The 17745-nt window shown below is 35.4% G+C and overlaps 3 protein-coding genes across 5 annotated transcripts; 1 reads left to right on the top strand and 2 right to left on the bottom strand.

Moving 5' to 3' along the window:
* Window positions 1–1676: 1676 nt before the first annotated feature.
* Window positions 1677–3604, top strand: fam240a (family with sequence similarity 240 member A). Its single transcript, XM_019081180.2, has 3 exons — window positions 1677–1863; window positions 1936–2060; window positions 3451–3604. Exons 2-3 carry the CDS (start codon window positions 1939–1941, stop codon window positions 3542–3544), a joined length of 216 nt encoding a protein of 71 aa, XP_018936725.1. The 5' UTR covers window positions 1677–1863; window positions 1936–1938; the 3' UTR covers window positions 3545–3604.
* LOC122138197 (signal recognition particle 19 kDa protein-like) lies at window positions 3601–6903 on the bottom strand. Its single transcript, XM_042729172.1, has 4 exons — window positions 6742–6903; window positions 5416–5491; window positions 5049–5157; window positions 3601–4087 (listed from the first exon to the last, which is right to left on the bottom strand). Exons 1-4 carry the CDS (start codon window positions 6777–6779, stop codon window positions 3957–3959), a joined length of 354 nt encoding a protein of 117 aa, XP_042585106.1. The 5' UTR covers window positions 6780–6903; the 3' UTR covers window positions 3601–3956.
* Window positions 6904–9916: 3013 nt separating this feature from the next.
* nudt12 (nudix (nucleoside diphosphate linked moiety X)-type motif 12) lies at window positions 9917–17581 on the bottom strand. 3 transcript variants are annotated; one of them, XM_042729165.1, is made up of 7 exons: window positions 17482–17581; window positions 16328–16545; window positions 14597–15147; window positions 13045–13212; window positions 12859–12972; window positions 11145–11344; window positions 9917–10291 (listed from the first exon to the last, which is right to left on the bottom strand). In XM_042729165.1, the coding sequence occupies exons 2-7, from the start codon at window positions 16516–16518 to the stop codon at window positions 10181–10183; spliced, it is 1335 nt and encodes a 444-aa protein (XP_042585099.1). In that variant the 5' UTR covers window positions 16519–16545; window positions 17482–17581; the 3' UTR covers window positions 9917–10180. The 3 variants fall into 3 exon arrangements, with proteins under 3 accessions (XP_042585099.1, XP_042585098.1, XP_042585100.1); XM_042729164.1 differs by having other exon boundaries at window positions 16328–16552; window positions 17482–17556; XM_042729166.1 differs by having other exon boundaries at window positions 16328–16536; window positions 17481–17547.
* Between the last annotated feature and the right edge of the window lie 164 nt (window positions 17582–17745).

The raw sequence follows: 17745 nt of genomic DNA, 5'->3' as shown, positions 1-17745 counted from the left end.
GTCCCTACTCCTGCGTCTTTAGACGTGATTCAAGCTGCATTACACTGCAAATAAAATTTCACAAACATTACCATTGTTTTACTCACTGTTACTTGCTTCAATAGCAAGTAATCTTGAGCGCAAATGGAGAAAAGTTTTTAGTTTTTAGAGTTGTGTGGAAAAACAGTATGTCCAGCTATAGACAGGCTTTAAAAACTGCCAGGGCCGAGCATATCCACAAACCAAGCATAACCAAAACAATCCAAGGTTTTTATTTAGCACAGTGGCTAGATTAACAAATAACCAGACGCCACCCGATCTAAATATTCCCTCACAGTTAAAATAGTAATGACGTTTATGAATTTCTTCACTGATAAAATAGATAACATCAGAAATACAATAACAAATGTAGATTCACACAGCATCTAATACTTTAGTTTTATCCATCGCACCCAAAGATAAACTGCAGTGCTTTACCACTATAGGACAGGAAGAGCTAAATAAACTTATCACTGCATCTAAACCAAACAACATGTTTATTAGAGTCCTGTACCCCCTAAAATTACTGAAAGAGTTGTTACCTGTAGCAGAACAACCGCTTCTCAATATAATTAACTCGTCGTTATCTTTAGGTCACGTCCCAAAAAAACCATTCAAGCTGGCGGTTATTAAGCCTCTTATTAAGAAACCACAACTAGGATCCTCATGTGGTAAAACTGGCAAATTCAATCTTCCCTTTATGTCTAAAATTTTAGAAAAAGTTGTGTCTGCTCAATTGAGCTCCTACCTGCAAAAAAATGATCTCTATGAAGAATTTCAGTCGGGTTTCAGGCCCCATCATAGCACAGAACTGCACTTGTTAAAATTACAAATGACTTGCTTCTTGCTTCAGACCAAGGCTGCATCTCATTGCTAGTTTTACTTGATCTTAGTGCTGCGTTCGACACCATAGATCACCACATACTCTATAGATAGATTACCGCAAACTATACAGGTATCCCAAGGGCAGGCTTTAAGATGGTTTAGATCCTACCTGTACGATCGCTACCACTTTGTTTATCTAAATGGGGAGTCATCTAATTTATCACCCAGTAAAATATGGAGGCCACAAGGATCTGTCCTAGGTCCTCTGCTATTTTCAATATACATGTTGCCCCTTGGTAATATTATTAGAAAATACGGGATTAGTTTCCACTGTTATGCTGATGATACTCAACTATATATCTCAAAAAGACTAGATGAAACATTATCTAAGCTAACAGAATGTGTTAAAAACATAAAAGATTGGATGACCAGAATATTAAAAAAAAAAAAGTTAAAATGTTATATTTTGGGTGGAAAAAAAAATTAGTAGAACATTGTAAGAAATGCTTTTGTAACATTTAGATAACATTCTAATCACATTTCAATGTTTTATAAACATTTCAAAACAATGTTCCCAAAATGTTTTTATAACCTAAATTTGTCACTTAGGAAGATATGTCTTGCTTTCTGAAAAAATGTACCAAAATAAAGTGTTTTGCCTAAAACTGTGGGCTCAGAAACAAACTTAATTCAAGGCAAAACGATTATTATTCTGAGCACATTAGTAGATATTTTTCTTGTTTTAAGCAAAAACTCTTTAGATGTTTGCATATGGAAATACTGAGGAAGAACACATTGTTATAATTGCTGAAGCTTCCAGTAGCTGTGTGTGTGTGTGTGTGTGTGAGAGAGAGAGAGACCCATCCCAACGAGAAGAGTCACTTCTGAAATAAACCCGAGGAGGAGCTCAGGAACATCATTAGAGGTGATCACACTGGAAGAAAGACAGTCAGACACCGCACTCGCCGTCTGGACGATGACGATCACTCTTCCTCTGTGCTGATCTTTACACTTTATCAGGTAATTGAATAGAGAACATATGCGTTCAGATCAGTGATGATCCGGTGTTTGATTCGTTTGTGCTCTTCACAGGAGATGAGTTCTGCTCTCATTCATGACAAACTCTTCATCAAGTCCTTCTGGGAGCAAAAGATCAACAGTCACAATCACATGACCGAAACTGAAGAAGAGAGGATGAAGAGGAGCGCTCTCACCAAGTAAGTCTCAATTACATCACAATATAATTTTACTGTTCTTTTAGATTGATAGTAAAACAATTACACTGCAAAAAAATGACTTTCTTAGTGTTTTTGTCATTTTCTAGTATAAACATCTAAACATTCTTGAATCAAGATTCTTGTTTTGAAGGAAAAATAACAATAAAAAAATTGATACATTTTTCAGAAAACGATACTTTATATTATAAGCTCATTTCAGGTAAATGTATCTAGATGCATGAATGTTTAGATATTTGTAATAAAAAAACACCTGCCGAGGACATTTGCTTTCAGATGATGATGATTATTATTATTATTATTATTATTATTATTATTATGCACTGTGCAGTTCTCTGAGCTGATATTTAATATCTGCGTCCTGCCGAGGACAGAAGATTATCAGAGTAACGGCCCTCAAATTCAATAATCCATGTTGAGACTGCAACAGGTCTACAAAAAAAAAAAAAATTATTTCTCACGTACAGTTAATTATACTTGTGTTACAAGGCATTCAGAGAATTATTAAAGCTACTTTTTGATCTCACATCCAACATCAACCATTATATAATACACTACACTTTATATTGTAAAAAATAATACTCCTGTTCTGTTGAACTTTCTGTTCATCTTAAAACCCACAAAAATAAAAACCAATAACAAGAATCCACAAAAACAACTACTAAAAAACAAAATATTTCAACAACAAAACACCATATTAATAATACTTAAAAAACAAAATCATCATATTAGTATGATTTCTGAAGATCATGTGACACTGAAGACTGTAGTAATGATGCTGAAAATACAGCTGCACATCACAGAACTAACATTACAGTTTAACAGAGATTCACATAAACAGCTGCTTTACAACATAATAATAATAATAAAAAATTACACTATATTTTTGATTATATAAATGCAGTCTTGCATTTTAAATTAAAAACTCTTTGAACACTAAAAAACCTTTTGAACACTAGTTCATACACTTGAAACTAGGGCTGTAAAATATTTAATCATGATTAATAATAAAAAAAATATTTTGTTTACATACTGTGTGTGTGTGTGTACATACATACATACATATATATATATATATAAATGCATAAATATAGATTGTAAAATATTTGTATGTAAACACTTGTGTATATATTTTATACTATATATAAATATTTGACAAATCTAACAATTTTTTTTTCATTAATATATACGTGTGTGTGTGTGTTTGTGTGTGTATATACACACCGTACACACACACACAGAATGTAAACAAACTTTTATTTTGACTAATAATCATATGAAGCGCTACATGAAACAATGTGTTGTTTTATCAGAGAGCATGAACTCTACAGTAATGCGTTCTGCTGTAAAGGCTTTAACTCTGTGATTTCAGGCTGCGTGACGAGTGGATCAGCAGACTGGAGCTCCGGACCAAACATCTGAAGAATTTTGGCGACAATCGCGGGGGAAATCCAGCCCTGAACTAACAAACCCATCTAACTGTGACACACAGATGAGTGCAGCTCAATAAACACACAGTCACTGACTGCTCCTCTCTTTATTTCACACATTCAGAGCGATGGAGAGATGGTGAACAGAAGTAAACAAGCACACCACCTCACAGCCTCACAAAAACACTGATCCTCACAAACACACCTAGAAGCATACAAGCCGCCCGTGTATTTCAAGCTCTGTCAGCGCTCGTTTAAACACAATCCATCATTCATAACTAACAGAAACACCTCTGTCTCGCTGCTGAACGTGTCGGAGCTCATCGAATATTACACACTAAATGATAATCTGGCGCTCAAATGAAAGTCCATCGGGTGCCAAAACTACAAAATCAGTCAAAGAGGAACCAAAACAGAGCCGCTTTACAAACAAATCATCTTCAGTCGTCTACTTCTTCTTCTTCTTTGCTTTCTTCCCTCCTTCTCCCTGCTGCGCTCCGGCCTCGGCGCCGCCGCTCTTCTGCGTTCTGCTCTTCAGTTTCGGGATCATCTCCGCCACGTAAAACATCACATCTTTCCCTAAAGGCAGAGAGAAAACTGACGTCGTTTCCCTTTATTGATGATATTTTTCTTAAATGTATACATGCATGTGTGTGTATTTATATAAACACATAATAAATATACAGTACACACATGCATATGTACGTGTATGTAAAGAAAACTTTTATTTTGGATGCGATTTAATTGTTTGACATTTAATAATTTAATTAAAATTTAATAATTTATATATTTTTATTTAGGGTTAGAGTAGTAATAAATAATAGGGTAATAATAGAATATCTAAAATAATATTATCCTCATTTATTATTATTAAATATAATTTATATTTTATATAAAAACAAAATTTTGGCCAAATCATGCAGCCTTAAAAACAAGCTGAGCAAACCCAGAATTGTTCATAAATGTTATATAAATATATATATATATTTTTTTATTATTATTTTTTTTTTTAATTGTTAGTAAAATAATACAATACTAATATTTAATTAGTTTTCTTATTTAGCAATTTTCCTATTTTTATTTTGGATTAAGGTAATAATAAATATGTTAATAAATAATATTTTAAATTATTATTATAATGGTATTATTACAATTTTCATATTTTATAATTTGTATAACCACAAAGTTTCGGCCTTTATTTATATATATATATATATATATAATTTTTTTTTTACAGCGAAATATTACAACAGTAATACTTTTTTATTATTATTTAATAACTTGTATATATTTATTTAGGGTTAGAGTAGTAATAACATGGTAATAAAATATTTTAATTATCATCATTTATTATTATTAAATATAATTATATTTTGTATAACCAGAAAATTTTGGCCAAATCACGCAGCCCTAAAAACAAGCAGAGCAAACCCAGAATATTTTTTTTTTTTAGGAAAAAAAACATAAATCTATTAATTTTCCCCATATCTTGCAACCCTATTTGAAAACTAATCATTTAATGCATGAACGCATCACTCACTAGACGCAAACTTCTCGTGGCACAGACTTCCGTCCTCGAGTTTGAGCTGAATCCGCACTCTTCCTCTGAACTGAACGTCTCTGTTCCATTCGCGCGGATACATCTTGTTCTGGAAAGAAGGAAGTGATGTCATGATTTCACATCCACACTCTGAACACCAGAATCAGCGCACGTATGAACCCACGGTCAGACCTCCACCAGAACATTGAGTCCAGCGGCGGTCAGAAACGTCCCGGATCTCAGCACACGACGGTTTCTCCCACCGCCTGCACACACACACACACACACACACACACACACACACACACACACAGATTAAAAACACACACACACTCTGATTATGAACACCACCAGCAGAAACACACACCTTCTCCGCAGCTATTCTTCTGCCTTCTGCTATTGTCTTTTTACTGTTGATGTATGCTGGATAGATGCACATAAACCTGGAGGGAGAAAAAAAAATTCTATAAATATAAATTGTGTGTGTGTGTGAATATAAAAATTTTAATGATTTATAATTTAAAAAAAAAAAAAAAAAAAAATTATTTATATATATATATATATATATATACTATATATCAATGCATATTTAATATAAATTCTTAAAAAATATATAATTATAAATCACTAAATTATAATTTATAAAATATGTAAATACATAAATATAAATGTACATATACATTTTAAATACACATTTTAAAATTACTTAAATTAAGAAAATATTTATAATTTAAAAATATATATTTAAAAAATTAAATACTTAATGCATTTAATATAAATTCTTACAAATGTAATTATAACAACATTTTCAAAATTATTGATAAAATATGTAAAATGTTAATATTATAAATATACATATACATTTAAAATTAAATGCATATTTTAAAATACTTAATTAAAAAGTATGTGTATGTCTGTGCGTGTAAATAAAATACATTTATATAAAACCTTAAAAATACATATTTTAAAATAATATATATATATATATATATACTATATATATATATATTATATATATAGTATATAAATCAATGCATGATTAAATAAATATACATTCTTAAAATTATATAATTATACATTTTTCAATGTATAAATAAGAGTACAGATTCATTTTAAATACATAAAATAAAATACTTAAAATGTAAAACTATGTATTATGTATATATATATATATATATATATATATATATATTTATATATATATATATATATATGTATGTATATATGTGTATATATATGTATGTATATATGTGTATATATATGTATGTATATATGTGTATATATATGTATGTATATATGTGTATATATATGTATGTATATATGTGTATATATATGTATGTATATATGTGTATATATGTACTGTATGTATTATTGTATATCTATGTATGTATATGTACTATATATATATGTATGTGTATATGTATATATATGTATGTGTATATGTATATGTATATATATGTATGTGTATATGTATATGTATATATATATATATAATATATGTGTATATGTATATGTATATATATATATGTATATGTATATATATATATATATATATATATATATACACACACACACACACACCATAGCACTGAGTAATAACACACAGTATGTACGTGTTACTCCGCTCGGTTTTTCAGCTGGATTGTGTTAACGTCACATATATATAAAGTATTGAATTGTCCGTCAAACTGACCGCTCTTTATCCGCCGGGTTTGTCGTTAAATGCGCCATATCTTCAGATTCTCCTGGGTTCTGGGTTTAATTCGCGTTTAAAACGCACAAGTTTGATTCTGAACGCTTGCAGGCTAAATGCTGATGAGTGTTTCTGTGAACACGACACTTCCGGCGGCGGGCGTCTTCTTCCGCTCGTCAGCTGTCGCGGCGTGACGTCACAGCGCCGCCTGTCGGCTCAGAGGGCCCTAGCTGCAGTTAACAAGCAGCATGTTTGATTTCTTTCCTTATTTTTTGTTTTTAAAAGTTTTATATCCCAAACTTGTGAATGATAGTGTTTCCACAAAATATGAAGCAGTACAACTGAACATTCACTGAAATAAATAACAGTTTACAACAAATTCATATATTAAACAGTTTGTTGAAATAGTTAAATTATTGTACAATATTTCTGTTTTTACTGTATATTTGATCAAATGAATGCAGCCTTGGTGAGCAGAGGCCAAGTACTGCTACAAGCTGAAGGAAGAGGAAAACTTCTCAAACTCCCCCCGAAGCATGTGGCAGGTCATCAGAGACTGTGGGGGGGGGGGGGGGGGGGGGGAACTACAAGCCAAGCAACTCCACTCCAACGATCACAGACGTCTCCTTAAACAAGACTATAATGACTTTTATGCTCGCTTCAACAGCAAGGAGACGGCCACCAAGATCACACACTCAGCAGATCACCAACCTCTCAAACTCACCTCCACAGATGTCCACACTGCATTGAGCCAGATCAACCCACGCAAGATAGCAACAGCACGCAAGCTGACCACAAAACTTGGAGACCTGGACATTAACACCTCCCTCTGCAACTGGATCATGGACTTTCTGACCAACAGACCTCGGCATGTTAGGTCAGGCCACACCTGCTCCTCCACCATCACACTTAACACCGGCGTACCCACAGGGTGGTGTGTGCTGAGCCCATTCCTTTACTCCCTCCACACCCACGACTGCAAGCCTGTGCATGGATCCAACTCCATTATTAAGTTTGCAGACGACACCACGGTGATTGGCCTCATCAGAGACAATGATGAGACTGCCTACAGGAAGGAGGTACAGCACCTGGCCACATGGTGCACTGACAACGATCTGCTCCTTAACACCAGCAAGACAACGGAGCTCATTGTGGACTTCAGGAAGAAGAAAGGAAGCACACATGACCCCATCCACATTAACGGGATGGTTGTTGAACGTGTCTCCAGCTTCAAGTTCCTGGGAACCTACCATCTCGGAGGACCTGTCCCTGGACCACAACACCTCCAGCCTGGTCAAGAAGGCTCACCAGCGCCTCTTCTTCCTCAGGACACTGAAGAAGAACCAACTGTCTTCAGCCATCCTGGTGAACTTTTACCGGTGTGCGATCGAGAGCATCCTGACCAGTTACATCACAGTCTGGTATGGGAACTGCTCAGTGGCTGATCGCAAGGCACTGCAGAGGGTGGTGAAAACTGCCCAAAGCATCACAGGAACACCACTTCCTGCTGCTGAGGACATCCAGAGGAAACGCTGTCTACGTTGAGCTCACAGCATTCTTAAGGACTCCTCTCACCCTGACCATGGACTGTTTAACCTCCTGCCCTCCGGGAGGTGCCCCCCCCCCATTTAAAAATCTGTAAATTATGTCCACAGTACTGCATTATCTGTATATTTATTGTACATTTGTAACATATTGTACACTGTATATCCTGTACTTACTGCTTATTGCACTTCTTGTTAGATGTTAACTGCATTTCGTTGCCTTGTACCTTACATGTGCAATGACAATAAAGTTGAATCTAATCTAATCTCATCTAAAAACCCCTTTAGCTGTTATAAATTCACTGTAAACCACAGCTTCACGGGGCTTATTGCTTTTATTAAACAGTTATTCCATACACGTAGTAAGGTTTCATAAAATAAAACTGAGCAAATAAAGTGTAATGATATTAATAAAAACAGTATTCTTCCACCAAACAATGTAGTTCCTCAGAAACAGTTGTGGTTACAACAAAGTGGTTGCCGAGCAACAGACAAATGTAAACAAAGGTGTTTGTTACTTTGTAGCGTAATTTACAACAGCTTCTGGCTCAACCAATCAGAATCAAGGACCAGAACTATCTGTTTTATAAAAAATATTTTGGCCTTAAAAATTGGTCCTCATACACACCCGGGTCAAAAGAAAAAAAATGTATCGCTTAAAAAATAAAATTGGAAAAAAGGAGCGTATTTTAAGGGTCTTAAAGCATTTGCAAAAGTTTTGTTCCTTTACTAAAAACTATGCACTTATTTTTAATGTTTATGCATCTCTTCCAAGTCTAAATGGATCAGAACGTGTTATAAGGTAAAGTACTTAATTTTATTCATTTTAACCACCTGACTGACTCTTTCTTTCTCAATTAAAACAGGACAGTGGTAAGATCTGCGTGCTGAAGCTGGACGGTTTATTCCTGATGGACCAGCAGGAGAAGAGCGTGTTTGTGGTTTCTGTTCATGAGGATGAGGTTCCGCTGAAGATCTCTGCGACGGCTAAAGGAAACTGTTCAGATTATGAGGAAAGCGCTCGGACTCCCTCCAGTCTGCCTGAGTATGTAGATTTACCCTTATTACCCGATAGCTCAGGTTATGTTCAGACCGGACAGATTCCTGGAGAGAGAAGCTCAGACTGAAACCTGCACTGGTCTCAGAATGACTCGACTGTGGTTTCTCTTCTCTGAGAGAATCTCAATCTCAATCTCAGAGACTTTCACTCATTTCATGTTTGCATTTGCTGCAGTTCTGTGTGCTTCATACGGTATTTGACGATGAAGAACCATGATTACTAACATTCGTGGGAAACCTGGATATCTGAGGAAGACTATTTGTGAAAGTGTGATTTCTTAACCTCAAAAACTAAATCTTATAACTCCATGAGCATTTTAATATTGAATATGCATTTTTTTCCTAGTGTTCAAGATCTATGATCTTTTATTGGGTAGTAACTGTGTAAAATATTGTTTAAAAATCCACATCCTTGATCCTTAGTAAATTACAATGAACCAGAAAAGTCAAAGAACAGAATTTTGAGACAGTTTGCAATGGTCCAAATCATGTAAGAAGCATCAGAAATACACAGAATACAGTATGTATTACACTATTTAACTGTTTAAAGATCGTGTCAACTAGAGAAAACAACACATTCAATTCAACTTTATTTGTTTAGCCTTTTCACAATGCATATAATTTCCAAGCAGATTCAGAGAAAATATTTGTTTCAGCGTTACAATCAGGAAATATTAATCTGTTATTAATCAGAGATGTCAAAGTAATCTAATTGGAGTTCTATTACTGCATTATCTTCTATAATTGAAAAAGCTTCACACAGAAGATGCTGATTAAATCAATTTGATTAACACATCTTCTCATTTGGACCATGAAAGAAGGATTTTAACCCCGGTTCAGAGGTTTGCGTTACAGCCGATCCAGTGTTTGAGCAGATAGTGAGCGATGGCTTGTCTGGGCGGCATGATGAACACGGCCCGCTTGTCTTTCACAAGAGCATCCATCACCTGAGAAGCAGAGAAACACGGTAACCACTCTGTTCAGGGAATAGTTCAGCCTAAAAATGTGCTGTGAATGTGTTCATCCTCCTTTCATCTGAGATCAGGATGAGTTTGTTTCTTCATCAGGTTTGTAGAAATGTAGCACTGCATCAGTGTTTCAGCAATGGATGCTCTGCAGTGAATGGGTGCCGTCAGAATGAGAGTACAAACAGCTGAGAAAAACATCACAATAATTCACAAGTAATCCACAGCACTCCAGTCCATCAGTGAACATCTGGAGAAGACAAAAGCTGAAACACATCCATCAAGACATTTTTTTTAACTAAAATACGAGTCCATAATAACACTTCCTCCAGTGAAAAAGTGCATCTGCTGTTGTCTCTCACATCAAAATCCAGACACATATTTGTTTTAGAGCTGTTTTAAAACGCTGCTTGATCTGTGCAGATTTCTCTCCTGATTCACACCAGAACACTTTTTCACTGGAGGAAGTGTTATTATGGATTATGGACTCTATGTATTTTAGTTAAAAACATCTTAATGCTGGATGTGTTTCATCTTTTGTCTTCTCCAGATGTTAACTGATGGACTGGAGTGCTGTGGATTACTTGTGGATTATTGTGATGTTTTTATCAGCTGTTTGGACTCTCATTCTGACGGCACCCATTCACTGCAGAGCATCCATTGCTGAGACACTGATGCAGTGCTGCATTTCTACAAACCTGATGAAGAAACAAACTCATCCTAATCTGGTATGGACTAAGGGTAAGAACATTTTTCAGCACAGTATATCTAAAATAATTCACTTTTTGTGGAAATTGACTTATTTTAAATGGACACACAAGGGTTAATATCTCACCTGTTGCCGGGTGAACCAGCGTGCCTCTTCGATCTCGTTCTGGTCTACTTTGATGTCCGTCGTCACGGCGACGCAGTGGCAGCCAATCATCAGGCAGGAGGGCATAGGCCACGCCTGAGAGGACAGGTACTGCACGGGCCCCACCTGAACACCGCTCTCCTCCTGCACCTCCCTCCTCACCGCCGCCTCCAGCGTCTCCCCTGAGCATCACACGCTCCTCATCAATCACCGCAGACAGGGATCTAGCCATTTCATCAATATCGTAATATTATCAAAGTCACATGATGATATGAAACGATAGGTCTTGGATAAGGTCTTGTTTATTGAATCTGCTGTGAGTTTAGCGCGCATTTGACAACGCAACGGCCAGCAGTTCTGCTTTATTTTCACAGCAGATGATTTCAGCATTTCACTAGATTTGTAGTGAGAGTTTTCTGTTAAAATAAAAGCGTAAAAAATGCAGAATGAATCGCTGATAGCAAGAGGTTTAAATACAGTTCAACTTCAGAATATAGCTGCAAGCAGCAATTAAGGGGCCAAGCACAACAGGCACAAATTGAGGAGCTAAGCATGGTATGCAGCATTAAACCAACTGCAGCAGTGAGTAATTAAAACCATTTTCAGATGACTTTAGTCAAAATGGCTAAAAAAAAACATGATTACAACCACTCGTGATATGATTTATTGGCTTATCACATTTGACCAATAAGTGGCGCTGTTATAAAATATATGTGGTGTGTTCTGTGTGAGGTGACAATGGCACACACACAAGTTTGGTGTCAATATGTCAAAGCTTTGCAGAGATACAGCCTCAGATGCAGTTTGGCATCTTTCCTGCAAATTTGTTTATGCGTTAAACTAAACAGTTTCGTATATCAACACAAAATCCAAAAAATTTTGTCAGCATGGTCTGAAGATGATCCGAGCCAAATTTGGTGAAAATTGGACCAACGGCCAAGAAAGAGTTAGAAAAACAATTTTTTTTTTTTTTTTTAGAAAATTCTAATCGAATCGAGTCATCTATAGTCACGGAATCAAAGGAAAAAAAAGTTCAAAAATTAACAAACATGAGTGAAATTTGGACAGGTGGTGGCGCTAGAGAGTTTGAGTTAGAGACCCCAAATTTGCTGTGGTTAATGTTGACACTGTCCTCTATCAGTGTGGCAAATTTCACAACTTTACCGCAAGCGGTTCTGTGGGCTGCCATAGACTCAACCGCGGAAGAAGAAAAAACGGAAGAATAATAATAAGAAGAAACCTAACAAATACAATTGGTGCAATCTTTTTCAAGAGTAAAAATACGGACAGAAGTATTGTACTAATATACCTATAAAATGTTCATTTATTTTACAGTGCAATTGTTTAATGATATATATGGCTATTACTGTCATCGTTGTTGTTATTATTATTATATTCTGATTTCTTTGGCTTCCTAAAACGAATTGGTGAAGTGAAGCATTCTGAAGCTTTCAACACTATCATATTTTAAAAAAGGCTCATTATTCGAAGCTTTTCAAAACGGTTTATGCTGTGACATAATAAATCAAACATAAATTAAATCTGTGATCTATTTTAACTCTGCCTTATTTCATGGGCAAAGTTCATTTGATCTTAATATATACATTACGATTAGATTATAAAAAATCATGGACAAAATCAAGATTTTGAGATCGTTGCATCCCTACTCAAGCACCGCGGCTTCATTATCAGATACCTGGCTCCACGAAGCCGGCGAGGCATGAGAACATTCCCGGAGGGAAGATCTTCTTGCGTCCCAGCATGCACTGCTTCCCGTCGGGGTGGAGCACCAGCATGATGACCACGGGATCTGAGGAGCAGACAGACTGTGAAACATCCCTCTCCTGAGCTCCAGCACAGCTGAAACGGAGCCGTTACTTGCCAACTCTGGGGTAACAGGTGTTATGGACGCCCTGGAGACTCCTGCAGCCTGCTCTCAAACAGGTCCTCTTGTAGCCGGCCTCCTCTACTTTGGTGTCGCCGCCGCAGGTCGGGCAGAAGCGGTAACGGCTGTGCCATGCCAGGACTGATCGGGCCTGAGCCACCACACCTGACGGGATTCATAAGGATGATACTCAAACCAAAAATTATTCAGTCACCAGATATCATTTTTGATATCTTTTTAGTAGTAGGTGCAGGACACTATAGTTCATTTATGTAAGTGAGGACAGCAAAATTACACTTGCTTAGTAGTAGTAGTATAAATATCTAAACATTCTTGATTCAAGATGAATTTACTGCACAAAAAAAAAAAAAGTATACATTTTGTTAGTTTTTGCTTAAAACATGCAAAAATATCTGCCAATGGGGCAAGAAAATAATCTTGTTTAGCCTTTAAATGAAGATTTTTTTCTCTAAAAAAAAAAAAAAAAAAAAAAATTTATACTACTTTTTTTTTATAAAAAAAAAACTCAATAAATAAAATAAATCATTTAACTTTAAAAAAAAATGCATCTTGATTCAAGAATGTTTAGATATTTATTCTAGAAAACAAGACACAAAGCAAGAGAAATGATTTTTGCAGTGAGTAAACTTTGTAAACTTTGACATATTATACCCAAAGACTCTTCATACAGTGGACTACCAGTAAAATCTGGGACCAAAAATTATTCAGACACTTTGAGCTGATCATGTGTTTTTTCTTTAATTGCTAATGTGATCTTTTTACACCACGGACTGAGCTAAACGAAGCATTTCTTGGTAATTAGTTGAGCAAAATTGGTTTTATCTAATTGTGTTCTTACATTTAACAGCTGACAGCTATTCAACAGAATTCATTACAGTTTAACACTGAGCTCTTCTCATATATATATATATATATATATATTATTAGCTAGTTTCTAAGGCATCATGTCTTATTTTCCTTTAGTTTAAAAAAAAAATCTGGGGGAAAAAAAAAAACATCAAAATTAATAAAACTTGTAATAAACTAAATATAACACACTAAAGCTTACAGTAACAAAAATTCAAATATAACAATACAATTTAATAAAAAAGACAAAAAACACTATATCAATGATACAGTACTAAAATGATCCTTATCCATCTTTAAGAATCGGCTAAAAACATTTCTCCTCCATCTTTATTTGACACTAACTCTAGCACGCTCTATTCTAATTCTATTCTTTAAAATAAAAATTGTACTCTATTCGTTTACTAACTGCTTGTTTTCTTAAAAAACAAACTAACACTATCTTCTCTATTCTTTTTCTATTCTATGTTTTCTTTTATTTCTTTTATAATTTTAATAAACCTTGCTACTTGTGCTGCATTAAGCTGAGACTTGTTTAGCACTTGCATATCTTTTGATTGCTTCCTCATTTGTAAGTGGCTTTAGATACAAGCGTGTGCTAAATGTGAAGGTGCTGCTGTTCTATATACTGGAGTGAGAGTTGTGTGTGACTGGTTAGTGACGTGTTTAAGAGAAACCCCACCAGCATCATCGTCGCTCAGCCTCAGGAGTCCTGGCATGGCTTCCTGAAGGAAGAAGCTGCTGGGATCTTTATCCTTGAGGAGTTGAGTGGGATCGTCTTCAGTGCTGAGAGCGAACCACGCCACCATCCCATCATCATCATCATCCTGCTGCTGCTGCTGCTTGTCCACTCCTAAGAAGACCTCCAGGGTCCGGCTGCTGGTCAGCAGCTCCTGCACCGCGGCGGATCGGAGCTTGCACAGCTTTATCTGCTCCTCACGCTCCGCTCCGGAGCGCACCAGAGGACTGAGAGCGTGGAAGAGCAGGAACACAGTCTCTGGAGAAGCTCTTCTGGACGCCAGCCACTCGCCGTCACTGCGTCTGTCGCTCATTCGGTCCAGGATCTCTCTGTTGAAGTGAATGTCCGGCTCTTCTGTGTCTGTGCTGGGCAGAAGCTGACGGAGGTGGTGACCCGGAGAGCTGGTCAGGAGACGGGCGATGTGTCTGTGACCCCAGAACAGAGCCACGTCTCGAGCCGTCTGACCCGACCGGTTAGTGACGCTCGTATCACATCTGATGCAGGACGAGACAATAAACATGCTGGTTTCATATCATAATCTAACTCACATTAATATATATGTGACCCTGGAGCACAAAACCAGTCATAAGGGTCCATTTTTTAAAATTGAGATTTATGCATCATCTGAAAGCTGAATAAATAATCTCTCCATTGATGTGTGGTTTGTTAGGAGGACAATATTTGTCTGAGATACAACTATTTGAAAATCTGGAATCTGAGGGTGCAAAAAAAATCTAAATATTGAGAAAATCATCTTTAAAGTTGTTCAAATGAAGTTCTTAGCAATGCATATTACTAATCAAAAATTAAGTTTTGATATATTTACGGTAGGAAATTTACTAAATATCTTCATGGAACATGATCTTTACTTAATATCCTAATAACCCTATTTATTTGTTTGATCAGAAATACAGAAAAAAACAGTAATTTTGTGAAATATTATTATTATTATAATTTAAAGGAAGTTTTCTATTTTAAAATATAATTTATAAAAATGAATTTTCAGCATCAAATAAATACTTTTTTATTATATATATATATATATATATATATTATATATATCTATACAAAATAATATATAAAAATATACTAAAATTTTATTTTTGTTATATTTGTTATTTTTCATACTAATAAAAAGTAAATAATTGTATTATTATTATTATATGTTCATAATTTTTTTTATAATTGTACAATTTAATTTAATATTTATAATTTTATAATTTTTCATACTAATAAATGCATATGTGTGTGTGTGTGTGTGTGTGTGAGAGAGAGAGAGAGAGAGAGAGAGAGAGAGAGATTAAAACAAATAGGATTTATTGATTTATGGATGATAAATATATAAAGCTGGTTATTGTGTATTTAAAACGCGTTCAGTTTATTAACACTATTATAGAAATCTGACCCGTTTCATTTGTGTCTGACTGACAAATATGATCAAATTACGCTTATGTTTAAACTGTGTAATGTAAATAGATGGGTATTTTTATATGCATTTGAAATGCATTAATCTTTCATTTAGGCCTTTTTTTTGAGTGCAGGAAAACAATGATTGAATGATGAGTTATGAAACAAACTCGATATGAAGCAGCTCTGCAGAAGACTGAGAGTGTCATGATTCGTGACAGATCAGGTGTGATAGAGTCAGATCTGTAACATCTCTCTGTGTCTCACCCGTTGGACAGCAGGACTCTGGCCGCGTCGTAGTGTCCGTTTCTGGCGGTCAGCATCAGAGCGCTCCAGCCCTGCTCTCCTCGCTGGACCAGCAGCTCTCTGGACTGAGACAGCATGAGCGAGAGCGCCTCCTCGTCTCCTCTGGACGCAGCATCCAGAAACCTCTGCAGCAGCTCGTCTCTGACACTCATCACCTCCTCAGATCATCAGATCATCACCTCATATCAGATCAGATCAGATCAAAGAGACAGGTGAGTAATGGACATCAAGTGTTTTTCAACATTTGTTTTTGTGTGTGTGAGAGAGACAGTGTGTATGTATTTATATTTATATATATATATATATATATATATATATATATATATATATATAGATATATATATATATATATATATATATATATACATATACACCACACACACACATACACACACACACACACACACACACACACTCTCTCTCTCACACACACTCTCATACACACACTCTCTCACACACTTTCATATACACACACACACACACACACACACATACATACACACACACTCTCTCTCTCACACTCACACACACACACACACACACACACACACACACACACACACACACACACACACACACACACACTCTCTCTCTCACACTTTCTCACACTTAAATGCATTTTATTTAATCTAATTAACAAAATAAAGTAAATAATTGTATTATTATTATATTTTCATAACTTTATATATCTCATATTTTAATTATTATTTATTATAATTAATTTGTATGATCATAATGAATTAGTTTTGCTGTAAATCACTTGTTATCATGAAGAATCACAGCACATATAAACAAACTTTAAAGTAGCTCTACATCAACACTATTCTTTATAATTTGTAATAACACATTTTTTCTCTCTAACATAAACATGTTCATATCAGTCCTGATTAGTAAAAGGTTTCCCAGTTAGTTATTAATTTTGCTGCTCAGCAGGACACAATAATTAGAGACAAAACTCTACAGACTAGTGTAATATTAATAGTCTTTTTTTCTTCTGACAGATAATATATATTAATAATGTTCTGTATTTTATTAACATGCATTCCTACAATATGACTGTAGTATTTACGCATTTTATGATTTATTAAACCGGGCAGATAAATATAATTACTCACCAGCAGAACTGTTTGGAGGTCTTCGGTTGGGTTGAAGTTCAAAGTGTTATTTCGATGTTTTGTAACGCGTCTGTATGTCGCGCGTTTATGACGCACTGACGCACTCACACGCGCGTTTCCTGCGCGAGCGCGACACCTGGCGGAGAGAAGCGAGGTTACAACAGCGCGCAGATGGCAGTCTGTTCCCATAATCTTAAAAAAACCTTATAATCCACATAGTTCATAGTTCAAACATGATTTCTAACAAAATCTTTCAAACATTAT

The sequence above is a fragment of the Cyprinus carpio genome, chromosome B8, assembly GCF_018340385.1.
Source record: "Cyprinus carpio isolate SPL01 chromosome B8, ASM1834038v1, whole genome shotgun sequence".
NCBI classification, from domain to species: Eukaryota; Metazoa; Chordata; class Actinopteri; order Cypriniformes; family Cyprinidae; genus Cyprinus; species Cyprinus carpio.
Note: the sequence above shows the minus strand (reverse complement) of the source record. Positions and strands in the feature narration are given on the sequence as shown.

Coding starts and splice junctions, on each gene's coding strand:
- fam240a (XM_019081180.2), top strand. CDS start 1,939: ATGAGTTCTGCTCTCATTCATGACAAACTCTTCATCAAGTCCTTCTGG. Junction 2,061..3,450: donor AAGAGGAGCGCTCTCACCAA/GTAAGTCTCAAT, acceptor CTGTGATTTCAG/GCTGCGTGACGAGTGGATCA.
- LOC122138197 (XM_042729172.1), bottom strand. CDS start 6,779: ATGGCGCATTTAACGACAAACCCGGCGGATAAAGAGCG. Junction 5,492..6,741: donor AACCCGGCGGATAAAGAGCG/GTCAGTTTGACG, acceptor TTCTCCCTCCAG/GTTTATGTGCATCTATCCAG. Junction 5,158..5,415: donor GAAGAATAGCTGCGGAGAAG/GTGTGTGTTTCT, acceptor CCTTCTTTCCAG/AACAAGATGTATCCGCGCGA.
- nudt12 (XM_042729165.1), bottom strand. CDS start 16,518: ATGAGTGTCAGAGACGAGCTGCTGCAGAGGTTTCTGGATGCTGCGTCC. Junction 15,148..16,327: donor AGAGTCCTGCTGTCCAACGG/GTGAGACACAGA, acceptor GTCCTGCATCAG/ATGTGATACGAGCGTCACTA. Junction 10,292..11,144: donor GCTGGTTCACCCGGCAACAG/GTGAGATATTAA, acceptor TCTGCTTCTCAG/GTGATGGATGCTCTTGTGAA.